Source organism: Thunnus maccoyii, chromosome 17 (assembly GCF_910596095.1).
Source record: "Thunnus maccoyii chromosome 17, fThuMac1.1, whole genome shotgun sequence".
Taxonomy (NCBI): domain Eukaryota; kingdom Metazoa; phylum Chordata; class Actinopteri; order Scombriformes; family Scombridae; genus Thunnus; species Thunnus maccoyii.
This window is the reverse complement of record NC_056549.1, coordinates 28,569,063-28,590,806: the sequence shown is the minus strand read 5'-3', so window position 1 is coordinate 28,590,806 and position 21,744 is coordinate 28,569,063. Positions and strand designations below refer to the sequence as shown.

Sequence of the window (21,744 nt, the reverse complement as noted above, 5' to 3'; positions counted from 1 at the left end):
ACACACAGAGGGCTGAGTCCCGTCCCTCGCTGCTCCTCACAGCAGAGGAGAGGAGACAAAGTAGCGCGGCCATAAATGATAGCAAAACGCTGTAAAGACTTTCACACTGAGCTGAAATGAAACGAGTGCACATAAATTAGGTAAACAACATATATAATCAGTCTCTGCTGCCTTTTGTTGTCATTTATGGTGGCGCCATATCCTCTCCTCTCCACTCCATTCGTGTTTCAACAAGGGCTCCTTGTGTGTGTGCTGCACGCACAGCAGCGCAGAGGACAGTGAAGCAGGTGAAGTACTCAAGCTGACGCCAGCTACGCTTGTTATGTTGCTCTAAGTGCAATAAAAGCTTTGCAAGTAAAAAGCCAATGAGAGTAATTTATTAATGTTATCCGTGCAAAAGAACAGCACACCTGCAATTACAGCTTATCGCCATATGGTGCCGCCAAAGAGAACAAAACAGAAATCTTCAAGGCTATAACTTTAAAGAGAGGAGAAAATTATAACACTAACATGACAGTCAAGTAGGCTGCAATTAACAACATCTGTCCCTTTTTTAAAATGATTCAGTTTCCAGCTTTGAAACAAAAAATGCTGCTTTTTTGAAAGGAGCACTCCATCAACCATGACAACTAGACAGACATGTTAAAGTCTAGTTGGCCCTGGAGACTGCAACGTGTAAGGGAAAAGCTGTTACAAATTGGAGTTGTGGAGGTTGAAAGATGTAGGTGTTTACCATTCAGGGGGGGTCTAGTGAAAGATACTATCAAATTGCAATGGGAAGTGAATCCACATGACAAGTGAGACATCGCTCGAAGGCATTAGCTAAACTGAAGTGTCCTCACTGTCAACACCAGAAAACCTGATCAATCATTATGTTATATATAGAAATGAGGGGGTTTTTGTGATTTTGAGATTATGATTCACAGTGCATGCCAGAAAAAGCTTTAAAAAACCCATCAGCATTCAAGTGCTGACACACGTCAAATGCATGTCCCAGAGTCAGTGTGGATTTAATAAAATGGAAGCAAGATCAAAAAACGCTTCCCTAGTGCTTTGCCCTTCAGTTAGGATATCGGGCCTTCTTTCATTGACTTTGACCATTATTTTTTATAATCTGTCTCTTGAAAGTGGAATACTAAATTGCAGGAATCATCTTTTAAAGTTTTGAAACTGTCAGTTCAAAGTTGATGTAGATGTGTTAAGTTAAAACTAAACTGAGATTGGTAACATTTTATAATAATTCATCCTTCATAAAGAGTTTTAATTAAAAACATATTTGGGTAATTAATTAATGGTTAATTTTTACATTGCTAATGTTTTGTAGATCAGATACAAGCCGTTGATAGCAACAATGTTTGGGTTGCCAGGTTGTGAAAAATCTCCCTGGCTGTTGTTTATCCTCCTGCAGCAGAGAGAAGACTTGCTTTGTCTTTTCAAGCTCTCATGAAGGAGACCCCTGACCTTCTGAAAAAGTGCTTCAGATCAGAGTGAGAGACCTGTTACCCTTGTTATTAATGGTTTATTAACATTTATATCTGCAGACATGATGGCTTATTAGAAAGTGAGACACTTGTTACACTTTATTAATGACTTAATTATTGACTTGACTAAAATATCACCAAGGAGAGGTGTTTGTCATGCTTTGTTGTTCCAATTAATTAATAGCTGTAAAGTATTAGTAAATGATTTATGAACCAAACATCTAGAGCCAAAATGATTAGTTGACTCATCAATTAGTCAATTGAAATAAAAATAATTTAATGATTTTTCAAGCAGAAACACCAGCTTTTCTCTGTTTTATATAATTCTAAACTGAATATCTTTGAGTTTTGGACTGTTGGTCAGGCAAAACAAGACAACTGAAGACAACATCTTGGGCTATAGGAAACAGATTTTTTCATTAATTATATATTTTACAGACTATTGATAAATTTTAAATAATCTGCAGATTGCAGATCTGCAGCTAATCAATACAATCTCATCGACAGAATACATATTACTCAATATAAAATGCACAAAATGGGACTAGCAAACACAGACACTTGCTCACAATAGGCACAATGGATAATTATTTTCAGGCCTGCCAACCAGTTCACTCTTTTTGGAACACTACAACACAAAAACTCTCCACTGTCTGCTCGGAGACACTTCAAAAATCAACGTACCAAACAAATACAAGAACAGCCTGCTCGTTTCTCTAACTGTTGCCAAGAGAACAATTCTCTTAAACTGGAATTCAAAAAAATCAAAAAAGATTAACCATTGTACCAACCTCCTTTCAGAATATATAACTAAGGAAAAAATCACTGCTTACAATAACAGCAACATCACAGTTTTTAAAGAAAGATGGTCCCCATTCTTGTCCTTGTTGGGGCTGGACTAGTGCTACATACATTCCCAAATTCCAACACACAGAACACATATTGCAACACACACATCACCTTGGAGACACACACCCATAGCACATTGTACTCATACTCACACACACACCCACAAACACACACACACACACACTTCTACAGATACACTTTACATTAAGATATTGTTGTTGCTCTCTTCTTTCTCTCTTCTCTTACACATACGTACTACCTATTACTTCTCATACAAACATCCAAATGTGCACACACATTATCCACACATACCCTAATTAATTGTAACTGCTTTACGTTATTGTCTGTGTGTCTGTCTGTTATGTCTATCTTATTTATCTTCTGTCACTTTTTTGTCACACTATTTCTCCAACTAAAAGAAAATGCTTGTTGCTTGCTTGTTGCAGCCCTTCAAAAGTCAATAGTTACAATCTATAAACCCTTCATAAAGGTGACTTATTAGAAAGTGGCAGCCTGATATTTCAGATTTCAAAGGTAACTCAGTGAAAGAGTTCATCCCAGGTATCTTGGTCTCTTGTCAGTGTGTTTTTCCCCTGGGGGACCTGGCCGTATTCACAGCATGCCACTGCTCTGGCCCACCTGTCAGTGATTATTGGTTCAGCTGATGTGTGTTGAAGAGGTTGTACAGGAGCGGCAGTCAACCATGTCCACCGTGACAGCTGCCACTGAGCTGCTGTTGTCATCGAGTGTCACCACTTAGCTGCTCCATCACACCCCGTCCACCGTTTCCAGTCAGTAGTGTTTCAGCAGTATCTCATGGCTCCTCAAAGCTCACATTAGCATGTGTTGTTTGGAAAGCTGGGAGATTAGTTTGACATAGAAATAATACTTAAAACTTTTTTCAACTGAAAATCAATCCACTGCATCCCTGATATTATTGTAAAATACAATTGGGGAAGTAGTTCTTGGGTCTGAAAAGCAAAAGAAGTGCTCCTTATCCACAGGTTGATAGTGGCAACAAAAGAAGAGGAAGGGATTACCAGAAAATCAAGGCTTCACCTAGAGCACATAAGCTTACATAAAATACAATTTATATAAAATTAAATCATAACATAAAATCTTGAGAACAGCCATTAGCATCTACTCCAAACATCTCACCTCTTTGTTGTTGCAGAAAAATAAAAGCCTTTATTAATGATGCTTTAATGTCACATTCTCAACACAAGGTCCAACTCTTACTGTTTCTTAAACTTTCAACCACATATTGTAGTCTTTTAGTTGTTATCACATGTGTATAGGATTTTGATCAAGTGATTATATATGCGCAGAGGCAGATCTGAACCCTCTATAACAACTAAACCATCGCCATGACAATTAAGCAACTTCCATCTGTAGAGGAAGGTTAGGAGATGTGGTTGAAAGCTTTGGAAATAACAAGTGGGTTGAACCCTGGGGTGAGATATTTTTTCAGGGTGATATTTCCAAGTTCAAGAATTAATATTTAAGCTCAAAATATGACATGCAGTGACTGTACATCAGTCTTCCTCAAGGTCAACCTCAATGCAACATAACTTTGTTTTTGCCCTGATTAATGTTTATACATTGGAGTTGTATGTGTTCTTTACCTCTTCATAGTAAAGTAGATGCATTTTGTCTTTGTTTTCAGTGATTATGGAATGTGCATAAATAGCTGCACTCAACCCTTCAATGACCGAACTGGACTCTTTATTGCAAAGGCACCACTGGGTTTAAAATGTTGCATTTCCATTCATGAACTATAGGATGTACCCCATTCCAAAGCATAATGTGGTTTACATGTTTTATTGTGTTATCTTGCCTTTTCAGCCAACATTTCACTAGAGGATAAAATTCTATTTGCTGAGATTTAAAAAATAATTGAGTTAGATCATCCATGAAATATACATTAATGTTCTTGGAAGAAAAGCCATCAATAATGTACAGTAACACTGCACCAGTATGGTCTATAACTCATAGAATTAATGAACTAACTGCTCCATAATGACTCATATAAAACTTAAGAGACCTAGTTTATATCACTCATTAATCAAATCTGTCACTTGATCAGAGAACAAGGACTGACATGCTTTTACCTTGAACACCTATGTGACTAATGCGACCAAAGAAAAACAGCAAATGAAAACACTATGCAACTATCCAACAAGCACTTCTGATGGAGTATACCAGCCAGTAATTAAATTAATAAAAATAAAATAAAGATTTTGTTATCAGGATGGTACTAGAGGAAAATTCAAGGCAGGCCATTAACATTAAAAACAGCAAATTTCATTACAGTCTTTGAGATTTTGATATTCCTTGAAAAATAGGCTTACTTTGAGGGGATTTTTCCTATGATTCCATCATTATAGACCAAAATGTTGGACGGATGGATAGCTAGAACAACAGACTGACTGACAGACATACCAACATACCCTAGCACCAAATAGGGATTAATCCTCTGCTGAAAATAGTCCTCAGAAAATGCACTATTTCCTCCTGTTTGAGTAACGTTTGCTAAAAACTATAGTGATCAGCTGTTTTTTGGGGGGAGGGAGGGATTACTGGGCCTTTTCAAAAAATGAAACTATATACAGTATTTGAGAGCTGAGGGGTATGACATTCAACACAGGTCCGTGGCTGGAATTGTGGAAGGCAGGAAAAATCCCTGTGTGAGTGGCAGGGCACCAAAAGTGTTGTACATCATGACTATGTGTAGATTATGCCATATCAGATGTCTTGGTAAACTAGGTAGGAAACAGGTATAATAACTTTCAAAGAATGCAGGAGCACTTAAGAATGGCGGACATGTGTTGCAGACTTTATTCCATAATCTAATATTTCATCAACAGTGGGTCATCTTTAGAGTTTAAAGGGAAAAGCATGACAACATCATTTTATAGGAACAAAATATATGAACTAATCTGTATAAAGTAAATCATTAATTGAATAAAATGATAAATAAAAACTACTACTTTTTGCATTCTTTGCAAGTTATTATACTTGTTTCCTACATTAAGTGCATTTTAGTGTCTTTTTATGGTTCTTGATGTACTATTTGCCTGTTTTGTCTGTTTCAGACTGACCTTTGACCCTTGAGAGAGCGCTGTCTCCCTGGGAGCGATTCCAGGGAGGGACGGGCCAGGCATTGACAGGAATGGACATGGAGAGGTACCCAGGGGAGAGCACTGCAGGACCCAACATCACAAACTACACAGGCCCACCAACCAGTAGCCTGCAGGCAGTCCAGCTCACAGACAGTATGGCAGTGGTGGTGGTTGTTCTCGGGCTCCTCACCCTCCTCACTGCGCTCATCAACGGTGCTGTCATCATCGCCATCTGCACCACCAAGAAGCTTCATCTGCCAGCCAACTACCTCATCTGCTCCCTGGCCGTCACTGACTTCCTGGTGGCAGTCCTTGTGATGCCCATCAGCATCCTTTACATCTCCATGGAATCATGGTCCCTGGGTCAGGTGGTGTGTGAGTTGTGGTTGAGCGTTGACATGACCTGCTGCACCTGCTCTATCCTGCACCTGTGCGTCATTGCTTTGGACCGGTACTGGGCCATCACCAAAGCTATTGAGTATGCCCGCAAGAGGTCAGCCCGCCGTGCTGCCATTATGGTTGGAATAGTCTGGGTCATCTCAATTTTTATATCCATGCCGCCCTTATTTTGGAGGCAGAGGCCCAGCAGCAGCAATCTCCAACAGTGCATCATAGAGCATGACCACCTTGGCTACACTATTTATTCAACTATGGGTGCATTTTACATCCCCATGATTATCATCCTCATCTTATACTACAGGATTTACAACGCTGCCAAGACACTTTATCAAAAACGTGGCTCCTCGCGGCACCTCAGCAGCCGCAGTATGGGCAGTCAGAACTCTGTAAACCATTGCCGTGTATCCCACACTTTTTGCGTGTCAGACTTGTCCACCTCAGACCCAACGCTAACTACTGACAAACTCAACGCCACCATCCGCATCCCTTCCTTTGAGACGGACATGGACGGGCAGGATGAGAAGAACCAGATATGTACCTCACGTGAGAGGAAAGCAGCGCGAATCCTCGGCCTCATCCTTGGGGCTTTCATCATCTGCTGGCTGCCTTTCTTTTTAAAGGAGGTCCTGGTGGGACTGCGGGTTTTACAGCCATCTCAGCTTACCTCGGACGTCCTGACTTGGTTGGGTTACATCAATTCTCTTATCAACCCCTTGTTGTACACAAGCTTTAATGATGATTTCAAGCTGGCTTTTAAAAAGCTACTCAAACGAAAAGAACATGCATAGATTGGAGGTTACAACACCAAAGGGATGTATGCACCTTACTTGCAGTCTGTCTACTGGCAATATGGAGTGTGATGCTGTGTTTTTCAAGTAAAAAAAAGTTACAACTCAACAAACAATGTATTGCTTGTTTTTATCAATAAAATACTTCTAAATAATTATTATTTGTTCATTACCGGTGCATGCGTCAGCATTGTGTTTGTCCACCAGAAGCTCTCTCATGAATTGACTTTTTTTTCCAGTTTTACACCACATTTTATGCTACACTTTTAGATCTGGGTTGTTTTACCTATAGCCTATGTTTTTAACAAGGTAAAAGTTTTTGGCCATCAGCTGCTTGGCACTGCTTGCTACTAGCTAGGACTTGTTTTTAGCATTGGAGCTAGCTAGCCAATGGGGACTGCAGGTAACAGTACTGCTGTTTTTACTCTATGAACTTACCCTGTGAAGACTGTCTGCTGCTCACACACACTAACAGAGAGGTTACTAAGAAGAAGGACTCTATGCTGTCCAGTGATATCGACATGGCACCCTGCACAGGCTAGGAAGATCTCAGCTACGAACTCCACCATCTCGGATACCATGCTGTGGGATCCAATGCACCCTCAGTCATCCACTTGCTCAACCCCCAACCCACAGGCAACCTGGTCTGAGGTGGTGGTCAGGGGTGGAAGGAGGAGGTGAGGTCCGGTCGTTTCACCCCCACCACTCAACCTGACAAATCGCTTTGCAGCGCTACCAGACGAAGCTCCGGACCACCCAGGTGATTCTGGCCAAACCTGCCCAGATCCAGACCATGTCCCCACTGGAGCGTCTCACAATCCTGCTGACTGTCCAACAGTATCTGCTCCTGATAGATCCAGTGGTTGTGGTGAGAACCTCAGTCAAAGCTACGCCACACATGTCCTCTGCTGCCACTGTCCCTGCAGTGAAAATCACTTAACTGCGCTCTCTGGATCATGGCCATCAGCGTCCACCTTTGGGCAGGACTGGAGGGTCCTCCAGTTGTGATTGTGGTGGTTCTCATGCCAACTCCTCATCTCACTCTACTTCAGTGGGGCAGTGGGCCAGTTCTGCGGCAAATAAGTTGGCTCCCTCTATATCAACCAACAGCCAGGTAATCTGCGCTCTTCTGTGCCTCCAAATAGCCGGGTAAGCCTTGTGACATCATCCACAGCAGATCCAAATATCCTGGTTATTGGTGAATCCATTGTCAGACATGTCAGTTCCAGGTTAGTTAAAACATATAGTACAAAAGTTGCCATCTATCCTTAAGAGGCACACCACTGTGAAGCCACTCATCATTCATGCTGGATCGTATGATGTCTCATGTAAAGAATCTGAACTGCTGAAGGCTGACATTGTTAATCTTTTTAATGTTATTCGATTTGTCACTTTAAACTACGCAAAACTAGGTGACGCCTGTGGGTTCAATTGTGCATGTGCAGGGCTCAAATCTAACAGCAAGAGGCAGCAGCGTCTATCCTGCCGAAAAGCAAAAGAGTTCAACCAATCATAGCACCGGATTCATTCCCCCCACCTTCACCCAAATATGAAGCAGGGATCATGATTGACAGCTGCGTCCTTTCCCTGACCAATAAGACATTTATGGTCAGCAAACCTATTGAGGATAATGACCTTGATGCTCTTTTGCGTGAGGAATCACCCCTGAAATTATACATTTCTGCACACTGCAAGGCAGGGTAAACGGGGTTGGGAAGTAGCAGCCATTTCCTCTGATTTTTTAAACTGTCTTCAGGTCTCACATGGAGAGAACCAGAGCTTTGAATATCTTGCTGTCAATCTACAGTTTGACATTTCAATTCTGCTTCTGATAATGTACTGACCACCTAAATACAACTCTGAATTCATGAGTGATTTTGCAGATCTGCTATCAAATATCTGTATTGACAACACCAAAGTAATTATTTCTGTTGATTTCAACATTCACATTAATAATTCCACAGCATCCGCCACACAGCTTCCACACATCACATCAGCACAGAAACAGAAACCGCTCTTTTAAAGGTTGTTAATGACATGAATATCAACAGTGACAATAAAAAAAAACCTCAGTCCTAATACTCCTAGACCTAAGCTCTGCATTCGACACAGTGGATCATGGGATTCATCTGGAAAGGCTAAGTAATTTGGTGGGTCTGTCTGGCACGGTTCTCTAGTGGTTTGAATCCTGCCTGCATAACTGAGATTTCATTGTCACACATGGAGACTTCCACTCCAACAGGCACAAATTAGTGTGTGGGGTCCCGCAGTGGTCCTCTTCTTTTCAATCTACATATGCTTCCCCTTGGTTACATTATCAGCAAACATAACATCAGATACCATAATTATGCCAATGACACGCAGCTTCTCATATCACTCTCAATGTGATGACCTCCAACCCATAAACTCCCTCATCAGCTGCTTGGAAGAAATCAACCACTGAATGGCAGCAAACTTCCTTCAGCCGAACAGGGAGAAAACTGAGATTTTGGTTGTAGGTGCTAAAGGCCAGAGACAGCTGATTTGCGAGTAGCTGGAGTCCAGATCACTAAAAACAAGTGACCAGATTAAAAACCTAAGAGTAAACATAGATGATGAACTCAGCTTTAAGAACCATATCAATAGCATCACCAAGGTTGCCTTTTTCCAGCTCAGAAAATTTCCAGAATCAGAGGCTTTCTTTGTCAATCTGACACAGAGAAACTCATGCATGCATGTGTCATGAGCAGGCTTGATTATTGCAATTCTCTGTTTATGGGTTTTCCAAACAAAAGATAACAACTTATCCAGAACTCAGCTGCACAAGTTCTAACCAGGACAAAAAAATCAGACCATATAACTCCAGTCCTCTGGAACCTTCACTGGCTACCCGTTGTTTTCAGAATACAATTCAAAATCCTCCTTTTGGTTTATGTAGCACTTGCTGGTCTGGCTGCACAGTACATCTCAGACATGCGGTCTTGTTTATAACCCCAGCAAACCTGTCCAGCCACAAGGTGGAAATCTCCATGTGCCTATAGAGCACTTAAGTATTTATGCACATAAAGAATGGAACAGTTTGCCTGTTGAACTTACTCCAACACTGTGTTCTTTGAAAACCAAACTAAAGACCTTCATTTTCACTTGAGCATTTTCTTAAATGAATACACCATGTTTGTATGGTATCTATGTGTGTTTTTATGTGTATGTGTGCATGGATGTTTCTGTTTATTTTCACATTTTGCTGTTTTATTTTTTTATTTTTGTTTTTATGTAAAGCACTTTGAACTGATACTGTATGAGATGGTGCTATAGAAATAAATTTGAATTAAATTATTGGAAAAGCATAACTGTCATTCAAACATGCAGTCTAATATTCATTTATGCTATAATACTTATACACAAAATCTTGACTCAAAGATGAAACCTAAGTAATCCATTTTGACCACTTCTCAACAAATAGATCTTTCTGGGTTCTCTTTATAAGCAGTGCTCTCTTTTACATAAATATTGCACACAAGGTCAATCTATTCATCAACACAAGGTATTTCTTTCTTCAGCCATCTCTTTCTATACTAATATCTAATCTTCTTTTAAAAGACCATAAGAGTGTAATTTCTTATCAATGCGCCCCTACCCAGATATGGTGTAATTTAAAACAGACTGCCTTTCGTTGATCCTGTGGAAATAAAGAATGCATGACTCGTTTCATCTTGGAAAACAATCTATGGCTCATTTTTCCTTTTGGAAACAGTGCAAGCAAAAACAAAAGCTGGCTGGTATGAGCAGAACAAGACTGAACAGGACTGAACAAACCAGCAAGAACAGAACAGAGGATCCAACAAAACTGAACTGAACTGAAAACCAGGACTAAAATACAAACTGAACTAATGAGGGAATGGGGAACAGGTGACCAAACTGAGAACACGCAAGGAGCTGATAGGCTGAGGGAAACACAGGGAGCAGGGCAGGGCTGACGAGACTGATACAGGGCAGGTGTGGAGGGAAAAACAGGCAGGGGAGGAGTGCAGGAACACAGATGGGAAACAGAGCAAACAAAACCAAATCCCAGAAAACACAATCCTCTTAACAACTAAGACTGAGTAAGCTGTGAGTACACACTGAAATAAAAACTAACTAGTAAAGGCAACTAAAATATTATAATGCCATGTCTTTTAAAGACACACCAAAACCAGAAGACAGAAAACATAAATTTAACCCATAAGTTCACATATCCCAATATTAGATCTCTGTCTATTGACTTAAAGTGAATAACAGAGCAACATAAGAAATGACTCCACAAACTGACATACATGAAAATAACTTAAGTACAGAAGTAATACTTCTCCCACTCAGTCCAGTCCTCACAAAACCGAGAGAAAAAGTCTGAGGACATCTGGTGGACTGGTGGACAATGGCAACTAAGGAATATGGAGTCAGACTGCAGAGTCTCTAGACAAGCATCCTTTTGTTTCTTTTTTGACAATAGCATCCTTTTGTTTCTTTTTTGACGATAGCATCCTTTTGTTTCTTTTTTGACAATAGCATCCTTTTGTTTCCTTTTTGTTTTAATTTTAGGCCACTAACACATGAGCTGATAAAATACTACAGTAGTGTTGGTGCATAAGAAAGAAAAATCAAGTGAAGTATGTTGTATATTTTCCATAAGAGGGCTGTTTTATGTAACTTGCAGCTGTTAAGTCATTGCCGTCACACCAGAAAATGATTTTATATTTTACAACAATACAATAGAGATGAATGGAATTTGTGGTTATTTGTGGCTACAAACTATCAAACACATACATTTTTCCTTGTTACTCTGGATACTCTGAATAGACCTGTTGGACAGTTGGAACTACTTCCTGCCAAAGATTAGTCCCCATGAAAACCATTCACAGTAAGGTCTGTGGATTATTTAGAGTAACATGAACACTGTGTGTAAATTGTTATTTTAAATTTTTCAGTTCTGTGAGCATCACAAAGCAAATTCCAATCACGTTCACTGTACTGGGATGGAGAGACAAATGTCCAAAACAGATATCTCAAAAGCTGGACAATGTGCTTTTGCTGTTGTTTTAATCATTATTTGGGTGAACTAACTTTGAATGTGATTTTTTTTTTTAAATCATTTAGCTCTGTAAAAGTTTTTCTCTTCTAAAGTCATGTTTAAGTAAGATGTCCAATAACTCAAGAGCAAAAATGATTTAGTTACATTTTTGAAAATTGCACATTGCTTAAAACATGGAAATTGTGGTATAACATATATGACTTGCACTGCTTCATTACAGTCAGCAGGATATTCACTTTGAATAAGTCCGTGACAGATATAAAGTTTTAAGTTAAAAGTTTACTTCTTACTACTTACTTACTTACTAATATTTAAAATAGCTTAGATAATAGATAATATTTTTCAATGAAACTATTGAACTGCTGATAACAGCAGTCAAAATATTCATTTTGAAATCTGTTATACGTGCAGGTGAAGAAACAAACCTCACTGTTGTCTACTGGCTACAGGAGTTGATGAAACACTAAAGTCTGTAACTTCATTCAACATTTTACTGGTCAACTTGATTTTTCTAAGAGAGCAGGAGCTGTAAATGATTGACTAACAAAAACAGGTTGATGGAACTGGTAAGACAAACTTCAAGTCAACATTGAGCAGCTTGTGTTTTGTTTGGTGGTTGATGTTGGTTTTCCCATGTTTCCTGTAAATCATGTGTCTCTGCAGTCAATTAGCTGAAATACTTTCCCAAGAACACACAAGCAGAATGTGTCACAATCTGTTCTGCTGAGTGTGACTCAGTGGCTGCCAATACAAATATACAGCTGAGATTTCCACTGTTACTGTGGTAAATGATATTGTGTAAGTGAAGAAACGTGAATCTTAAACAGAGGGGGGGGAAAATACGACTGATGGGGCTAAGCCTCCTCAAGATTCCTTGTGGCACCAGGCCCTTTTCTGAGTTGACTGAAACACTGATCTCGAGCTGTCCTCTTGGCTGCTGGAGGAGGGTGGGTTGGAGGGGGTAAAGAGGTCCTTTCTGGATGAAAGTTTGGTGCTGAAAGTGGTTCAGAGTGCTCAGAGTTGTGGTGCTGGAGCTTTCTGGGATGATTGGTTGACTTCCACACAGGAGTCCTGCCATGAAATCAAAAACAAGTTTTAACATTGTATCAAAAAGGTATCATCAGCATCCAGTATGTGATATTGATTTTAGCCCATCACAACTTAACACCAATTTAGATTTTTTTGCATTCTTAATAAGGGGCTTACTTTCTCTGTTAGTTGACTGAAACCCTGCTCTCATGCTCATCCTCTTCATCTTCTTGACCAGTAGGGGAGGGTGTATTGTTGGGGTTTAGGGAATCACCCCTTCAGATGGGGTCTGGAAGAAAGTTTGGTGTTAAAAGTGGTTGATTGTGTTTGGTGTTATGGTGCTGGAGCTTCCTAGGATCATTATCCATTGGTTGCCACCTACTGTCTGTTGCCCCAGGAGACACAGGAGTTCTGCCCTGACATCAAAAACAAGTCATGAAAATGTATAATGTTGTATTATAGAAGGTAGACATTAACACATCATCAACATACAGTATGTAATGTTAACTTTCTCACAACTTTATGTCCATCTGGTGACGTCTGTAGCTCTGATAAGGAGCTTACTTGTTTAGTCTACTGAAGCATCCCAGCTTATCCTGTGGTCTGTCAAGTGTTTGCATTTCTTCTTTGTCATCACAGGAATCCTGGATGTGATGGGTAGCTGCTAATCCAGACTGTGTATGTGGTTTAGTAAAATTGGATTGACAACGATATCTCTCTTGCAGAAAACAACCATGCAACTTATTGTTCTGATTCTTATATCTTAAAATGATAAATAAACCAGACATTAGCTTTTTCCAACACAGTCGCATCTCCTTTAAACAGCAAGAAGAGGAATGACAAACACACATTTACAGATATCTTGCATGTGAAACAAGTATCCCTCTCATTTTGGCAGATAATAACATGTTAATGGATAAAATTATTAAGAAAACACACAAAAAATGTTTAATCATGAAGATTACGTAAGCAACATCATGTACTTATTTCATGAGGAGAGAAATGCATGCTTTTAACTATAACTTTTGCCACTCTTTAGATCCCAGCACACACTCCAACACATGATCACGGATGAGAACACACGAACCAGACATGGAGCATGCACCATCAGAACTTTGTGAGAACATGTCACTTCTCAGAAATTCTTACCTTAACCTTGCTTCCAGACAACACATTGCCTTGCCCAGTCTCCCTATGAGACATGACGGTTGAATGATGAACAAGACAAACAATGAGAAAACCAAAGACCAAAGAGAGGCATTACAAGACAAAAAAGACTGTTCTCTGATCATGAGACTGTGTGATAAAGGGGAATTTGTATACTTCGACAAAGTCTACATATTTGCAGTACAGGTTCGTTCTAAACACAGAAAAGAATGCAAACTTATCAAAGATCAAGATTCAAGGTACATTTTAATTGTCATTTAAAAATGCAGGATTGCTCAATGAAATTCAGACTGTATCGCTGATGAGTGGATGATATTCTAGTAATTTTTCAAAAAGCAATAAGAGTAAATTCATATATATATACACTGTATGCTTTCTAGATTTTAAAATAACTAAAAACATTGCAATTTGGCAATTAGTATTTATATAAAAATTAAAGCTGCAAGCAGCGTTGAATGGGCCTTCGCACCCTTGCGCACGTCGGGGCGCAGTGCTGTCCAAGGGCTTCTGTCACAGGCATGTAGGGCTGACAGGTCTGACTTTACAAACATGTAGTTTGGTGCAGACTGGAGCATGTACAATAAAGTTATGGCAAGTTGCTCTGTCATGGCGAAACATCTAATCTCAACGGTGTCATCATCAAAATTATGCAAGTTTTTGGCCCATTCACTTGAATTTCAATAAATAATTTGAAAACTTTTGATAAGTTTGTGTGTAAAAGAAATTCACTTCCTAATTTTCATCAAGTCTACTTTTAGAAAAGTAAAGACTTTTAACCCACATGACCTGGTCAAAGTTTGGGATCAGTCTGCTACAGTACTGATACAGTCATTGCACAGTGCTTTTAAGAACTATGAAAATCTTTTTGCCTGCCTCTTCCACCAAGACAACCTGCACAAAACGATATGAATGAGAAAATAGACAAAGAAAAAAATGGTTATTCTTATCCTTCCCTCCCTCTAGTTCTTGGTTTGTCAGCTGATTATTTGACTAATTAGAAGCTTGCAACTGACTCTGTGGCACAACGGTAGCGCGTCTGACTCCAGATCAGAAGGTTGTGTGTTCAAATCACATCAGGGTCAATATGGGAAGCTCTGTCCTTTATGTTGAACTCTGTGGTGCTGAACAGGGGAAGTTATACAGATAGTATCTACAAACCCTGATCAGTGAAAAAGTGCTGCTGTCAGACACTATGACGTTACAGTGGTGTGTCTCGCTCCTCATTAGATGGTTTTGGTTTTAAATCACTTCAGGATCAGTAATTTTGCTTTCAGATCAGTACTGAACTGAAATTATTGCACTTTACATTTCCAAACTGTCATAGCATTTCAAAAGTGATTTAAGCAGCCCTCTTTCTCTCTCCACTTTCACCTCCAACTTTATAAAGGTTGTAATGTTGCACTGATGACAAACACAAAATGTTTTTATTCACCCCTTAGTTTTGGTTTTGTCAGCTGATTATTTGACGTTTTTAAAGGTTTAAAACAGACTCTGTGGCGCAACGGTAGCGCGTCTGACTCCAGATCAGAAGGTTGCGTGTTCAAATCACGTCAGGGTCAAAACTTAAGCTTTGCAACATGTGTTGTTGCACTCACAAGAAACAACTTTGTCTATTTGTGCAACTGTCCAGTTCTTCTGGTAACAGCCTGCTGCCTTACTGATATGTTCATTGCACAATGCTTCTAAAATCTATAACAATCTATCTGCAAACTCTTCCACCAAGACAACCTGTGCAAAAAATGATTCAATATCAATATCTTTTACTTCAAATTGGTATTAAACTGTTGTGCTGAAACTATTGCACTTTACATGCAAATTGGCATAGCATCTTAAAGAATTTTTTCCCCCTAGTTTTTGTGTCTTTCAGCTGATTAGTTGACTAGTAAAAGCATGTACAATAAAGTTATAGCAAGTCTATTTTTAGAAAAGTAAAGATTTTTAAGCCACATGACCTGGTGAAAGTTTGATTGACATGTGTACTGTCAGGTGTGTAGAGACAATAAGTAACTGCAGCTGGACACAGAAAAATACTCATATATTTGAATGGAGAGTGTGAGCGAACCACTAGGTGCTTGGGCCCTAATAAAAGAAAAACTGCAGTACAGAGCAACAAATTTTAGTTTTGATTTAATTTTTCTGCAGCACTTTATCACTAAACTGTCACCCTCACTCCATTTTTTGTCTTCCCCTCATAGGTCATCCCCACTACTGAATTATACATATAAGACTCATAATTATTGTAAAATAAATGATAATAACACCAAACTTCATACAAAGTTTGTATATTATGTACTGTATGTATTTCAACCTTTCTGCTGTATCCTTCAAAAATGAGCTGCATTTAACCCCCACACCCATGCCCCCACTTTCTTCCCTCCCTCTCCCTCTCAGCTGAAGAGAAGGATTTCAGAATACTCTTCTTGTGAAATATCCTCATAAATCCCATGACTATGGCCAAATCTTACATCGTCGTGAATCCATTGATACAGGTTTGAAAGTTGTCTGACTTATAGTTTAGACGTCAGACATTTGTCAGACTTTGTTTGACACAAAGTCCATGCCTAGAGATTGCCTCCCCATTGGTTTACATTGTAAGGTGTGATGTGGCACTCCAACTTTCAGGACTTACAAAATCTAAACCATTCGAGTTATTACAAAGTTTTTAATAACTTTTATTCAGCACAGTGTGATAAATCATGTATTAAAATTTGAAGCAATACCATTAACACCCTAGGAGGCGACAACGTTTATTTGGGGTCCAAAATTGGGGAAAAGTCGTACTTTCATGTGTGCATTGCGGACTTCCTGTTGGATTTAGGTCAGGGGTTTTCAGCGATCTCGCTACGACATTCCTACGGGCCGTGGCGGCCATATTCGTTACACAGGTGGCACTCTCGAGCACATTTTGGCACATTGGGGGTTAATTTTTACATTTCATCAAATTTTTCACCAGACCTGATGTGCGCACCAAATTTGGTGAGTTTTTGAGCATGTTTAGGGGGTCAAATTTAGGTCTGAAGTGGCGAGATAAGAAAGAAAGAAAGAAAGAAAGAAAGAAAGAAAGAAAGAAAGAAAGAAAGAAAGAAACAGAACAGATACAAGAGGGTCTTCGCCCCTTTGGGGCTCAGGCCCTAAAAACATTTAAAAAAGAGACCAAAACATCACCTCATCCCTGTTCACTGAAGTCTTTCTTAACTCAGACAAAACAGGTTAGAAAGATTTCCTCTCTGAACTGACTTTTAAAACAAAAATCAAATGTTGTATAGATTCCCTATGAGAGGATATTAAGAGGACTGTTAACAAACAGCAGTCAGAGAGCCATGCACTGCAAGAGTGTAAACATACAGATCATTATATATGAAAAAGTGTCTACATACATTCAGTTCAGACTCAATCTGCTCAAAACTATTTTCCGCTTCTCCAAAAATAGTTTACAGGTGATCTGTTAATGCCACATCTTTTACTGTCACTAAACACTGTGCAGATCATTTTAGCACAAATACTTATGTGAATTAATATCATATATATGATATTAAATGCATATTTATATAAAAATCATTTTTTACATAACACAGCTTTACATCAAAAACAATTTTTCCATGGGCTATAATCCAATTTAGCCAAATCATTTAGGTACAATCCTACATGATATAGCAGTTTTTTTAGAAAGGAGACAATTGTGAGGAACAGACCGTTCATAATCTTTCATGACACTGTGTGAACAGTGTTTGCAAAAACTGTTTAAAATACTGAGATGTAGCCTTCCAGTTTGGTGATCACAGGTCATGCGTAATTACGCACGCTGGACCCTGGGAACCTTGACTATCAACAGGGCTTCATAATAATCAAATAACAACACAAACGTCTGAGCCTCTGTGCACATTGTAGTCGCTTATTATTCTCCCAGTTTATGAGTTGTACATCATGGAGCGTGCAGGGGACGGTGCCATCCTGGACGCACACGTTCAGTCACACGCACACTTCCATGACAAATCAACAAATACTCTTCTCTTTTCTCACTCGGAAAGGAAATTTATTTAGGTGCTATGAAAATGAAATATCATGTCAAGTTTGGCTAAATGATGAGGTCTCCTATCTGATAATAAGTGATTAACGTTACACTCAACAGTTCTGGCTGTAGGTCCAAAAACAAACACCTGAAGTTCAATTTGTCTGATTCACTCACAGTCAGAACAACATGTGATGGTGCGTTTGGAGGAATATGTGAAAATAAGTTCATTAAGGAGGTAAACGTTGACTTTAAAAGGACTCGATGCTCTGGAACCATTTTAAAACATCTCAGCTGTCCACACAGAGGAAACATGCTCTGATCTGTTTACACCTGCGCGTTCTGACGCGCTGACGTTTACTTCTAATAGTTCTCCTAACAGTTCCATCAACTCCATGGTTACAATAAAATATATATTTTATGCATTTTATAAAAAATGGCCCAGTCGCCATCTTTTTTACATAACTTTCGACGCCAAACTCGATGAAATTGATGCCCTCAAACCAAAATAACAGTGTTTTCAAATCGCTACACCATTGTTAACCCATTCCACAACTTTCCCGGGACCTTTAATGCATTTCCACCGTCTAATAATCATTTTATACCGAGAAAACGTCTTGTATCACCCAATCTGTGTTTTTCAAACATGTCATAAAAAACCTAGTACTATTCCATCTTAAAATTGAACCAATGATGTTCATTTTTGTACTGAGGAAGCTTTTAAATCTTTTAGGGAGATGCATGAATGATGAAAAACATGAATTTAGTTGTCTTACCTTCATGATGATTGTCTGTCTCACGCTGGCCTCCAGGCAGCAGGTGTTCCTCTCTGATAGGTGGGGTGCTGACAGGCATTTTTTTAACAGGTTGCTTTTCCCGCGATAGATCAGTTCTCCTCTGATTTAGTTCTCCAACAAGATCCGTTTTTTTTCCCCAAATGCTTTCCGGAGTTCAGGTTTTGCAACAGGTCCAGCCGAGTCAAGTCCGAGTGCAAAGTGAGAGAGTGGAAAGTTCTGCAGATCTTAAATGACCTCGGTCACGCGTCACCGTTCGGTTGCCATGACTCCACCTGTGAGTCTATAAATGACATTTTCTATATATTGATACAGTTTAACATGCTGAGTGATGCTTTGGCTGCTTTGAAACATTCTTTAAAAAGCTGATGGTGTTGCATCAAATAGCTATGGTTATATTCTCGTGCAGTTATCAGAATAAACAAAGTGTCTTTAAGAATTCAGTGTCAGCAAACGTTTTCATTTACCAGCAAAATAGCCTGTTATTTTAACCCAATTATAATGAGAAATAGTTTTATTTTTAAACTTCAACTTTGTTTTATTCCAAAGTAGTTGTTTGTGTTTGGAGCCCCAAAGTCTTCAATGTTAAGTAAATGGATTCATAAATACTTATGAAATAATGTGTGAAATACTTTAAGAAATTATGAAAACTAAATCGTCATTGTGAAAAGTTATTTTATCATCATTTATTTTTTTTATTTCATGATGGCCTTTTTTTTCTAATGACACTTTTATTTCATGTCATGTTTTATGTCCTCGTGTCACTTTTCTAAACATAAAACTTTTCTGTAACAGATCACAGTTCATCTTTAAGTCGCTTTTTCTTCCCAAATGGCATCAGAAGTTACTGATCAGAATCAGAGAATTGAATCAAGTCATGAAGTTTGTCCCACGTGGTCTAACACCTTGTCAGATCCATCTCAGCTCCGGGGACATATGAGGTGTTGATCAGTGAGAGAAAATGTAGCAATAAATTAAGACGTGAAATTCTTCACAACCAAAATATTTTTTTCCTGAAACGTCCCTCGAAATCAAACTAAAAACCTCTTTTATAAATCCAACAAAGTGAAAAGAATATTAAAATCCTACTTTGTGTTCATCCTTTTCATTCTTTTACTTTCTGTTCATTTTTCATCTTAACTCTTATTATTATTATTATTATTTTCTTTATGTTGTGTGTTATATGTTATTAATACTGTAGCACTTTGAGTTTCACTATCAATGAAAAGTGCCGCGGTACAAATTAAATATATTATTATTATTGTATAATCATAATAATAATAATATTGCGTAAATATGTGGAAGTTGCAGATGTTTGTATTTAATCACCAGAAATAATGTATTTCTCATCTTCTCTCACTGTGATGTTCAAACTTTTTGTAAAGCGCTTGCTGATCAAATGTTCAGTTTCATGAATGAGCGCTATATTTTTTACTTTATATGATATACCGACAAGTGTATTTTTCCAACATGCATCGTTCCTCTCAGTGCATTGTCATTTTTTAATCTTTTGAGGGATACATTTTTTATATATTTTATCTATTAAATTCAATGTTTCAGAACAATAAATAAAAGATACCATAAACTGCCTTCAGGTCTCGGTCAAAGCCTGCTGTAAATTGTTGACCATGGTCACCTATAAAAATACACTCTGAAGAATATAGATATGAAGGTTATATAAGCTTCCCCTATATACAAGACAACATCTGAACGTCAAACTGTTTTCCTTTTCCACAGTTCAGCACTGACATGAGCTTTAGTTGACAGAGACGCACACAGACCTCTCCAAAACAAACATCCTTCATGTGTGTTAGGTTTGGCTTCAATTTTCTCTACAATTGATCATTTTAAAGATTAAACTGTGGATGCAAATGCAACTTTTACTGCAATCAAGCCAGAATTTAATTTCATTTATAACATAATGTCTTTCACTTGTCATTAAATGTAACCTGAACTCATGTTCTGTTTGCTACACACAACTGTTTGTAAAATATACACTAGCTTTCAGCCAATAAAATACTCGCAGCCATCACATAGAAGCACGTGCGTCTCCAAATTGAGGCACTGTGCGCATTTACGCACATAGAACATCAGTTATTTAAATGACTTACTATACATGGCATGAAGATATAAAGGTAATTAACCTTCCGTGCTTTACTACACACCAGACAGGTAAGCTGCTCCACAGACATTCAAAGGTCGCTTCGAGAATAAAATGTTATCTCATTTAAATGTCTTAAAGTTTCTGACAACAAGGTTTTTTATTAGTGAAAACTACAGACCATTCAATCACGTAAAGGATAACAGAATCTGACTACTTTCATTTTATATCGAGAAAACGTCCTGTATCACCCAAACATGTTTTTCAAACATGTCATAAAAGATCTAGTATTTGTCCATCTTAAAACTGAACCAATGATGTTCATTTTTGTACTGAGGAAGCTTTTAAATCTTTTAGGGAGATGCATGAATGAGGAGAAATATGAATTTAGTTGTCTTACCTTCATGATGATTGTCCTCCAAGCAGCAGGTGTTCCTCTCTGATAGGTGGAGTGCTGACTAGGGATGTGCAGAGAGTCCAGTATTTTTATTTGTGGCAGCAAAATTATTTGTATTTGTATTTGTATTCAATTAAAAATGGAAAGAAGCTTAAAAATCCTGTTTTTGTTTTATTATGCTTTAAATTTTAGAAATTAAAGTGTTACAATAAGTGTTCATGAATAAACTATCTTATGAAGGAGGTCCCCACACTGGGTCTTGAACTGGAGTCTCTCAGATCATAGACGACTGTGCTGACTACTGAGCTAAAACTTTAATCACTGCCTTATTGCAGACAGACCTCTACCTATTTATACACCCATAACACAGAGACAACACAGTGTGTAACATGTAGGGAAGATTCCAAGGGTGATTATTGCTTTGCACTTTTCATTTATTGCCTATTTTTTTCAACCTAACTTTGTGGAAAGGAGAAAGGGAACAACAGGTTATGGAGAGTCCCTTGGGAGCACTTCACATGTGTCTGGGGAACACCCCCAACTCCAGGAGTGATGTCCAAA

General features: G+C 38.6%; 1 protein-coding gene, 1 long non-coding RNA gene and 2 other non-coding genes across 7 annotated transcripts in view; 3 read left to right on the top strand and 1 right to left on the bottom strand.

Moving 5' to 3' along the window:
* Nucleotides 1-8,098, top strand: part of LOC121881789 (5-hydroxytryptamine receptor 1E) — a 44,363-nt gene extending 36,265 nt beyond the window's left edge. The window contains exons 2-3 of one of the 2 annotated variants that reach the window (XM_042389498.1): nucleotides 5,426-7,868; nucleotides 8,052-8,098. In XM_042389498.1, the coding sequence (XP_042245432.1) occupies nucleotides 5,503-6,639 (1,137 nt within the window). In that variant the 5' untranslated portion in view covers nucleotides 5,426-5,502 and the 3' untranslated portion in view covers nucleotides 6,640-7,868; nucleotides 8,052-8,098. Of the gene's footprint in view, nucleotides 1-5,360; nucleotides 7,869-8,051 lie in introns of those variants that run through there. The other variant, XM_042389499.1, reaches the window with a different exon arrangement.
* A 4,061-nt stretch (nucleotides 8,099-12,159) lies between these two features.
* On the bottom strand, nucleotides 12,160-13,444 carry LOC121881792. 3 transcript variants are annotated; one of them, XR_006091909.1, is made up of 3 exons: nucleotides 13,280-13,444; nucleotides 12,893-13,131; nucleotides 12,160-12,757 (listed from the first exon to the last, which is right to left on the bottom strand). It is a non-coding gene; the product is annotated as an uncharacterized LOC121881792 (long non-coding RNA). The 3 variants fall into 3 exon arrangements; XR_006091908.1 differs by having other exon boundaries at nucleotides 12,893-13,004; XR_006091907.1 differs by lacking the exon at nucleotides 13,280-13,444 and having other exon boundaries at nucleotides 12,893-13,273.
* A 1,448-nt stretch (nucleotides 13,445-14,892) lies between these two features.
* On the top strand, nucleotides 14,893-14,964 carry trnaw-cca. Its single transcript has one exon. It is a non-coding gene; the product is annotated as a tRNA-Trp (tRNA).
* A 405-nt stretch (nucleotides 14,965-15,369) lies between these two features.
* Nucleotides 15,370-15,441, top strand: trnaw-cca. Its single transcript has one exon. It is a non-coding gene; the product is annotated as a tRNA-Trp (tRNA).
* Nucleotides 15,442-21,744: the final 6,303 nt, after the last annotated feature.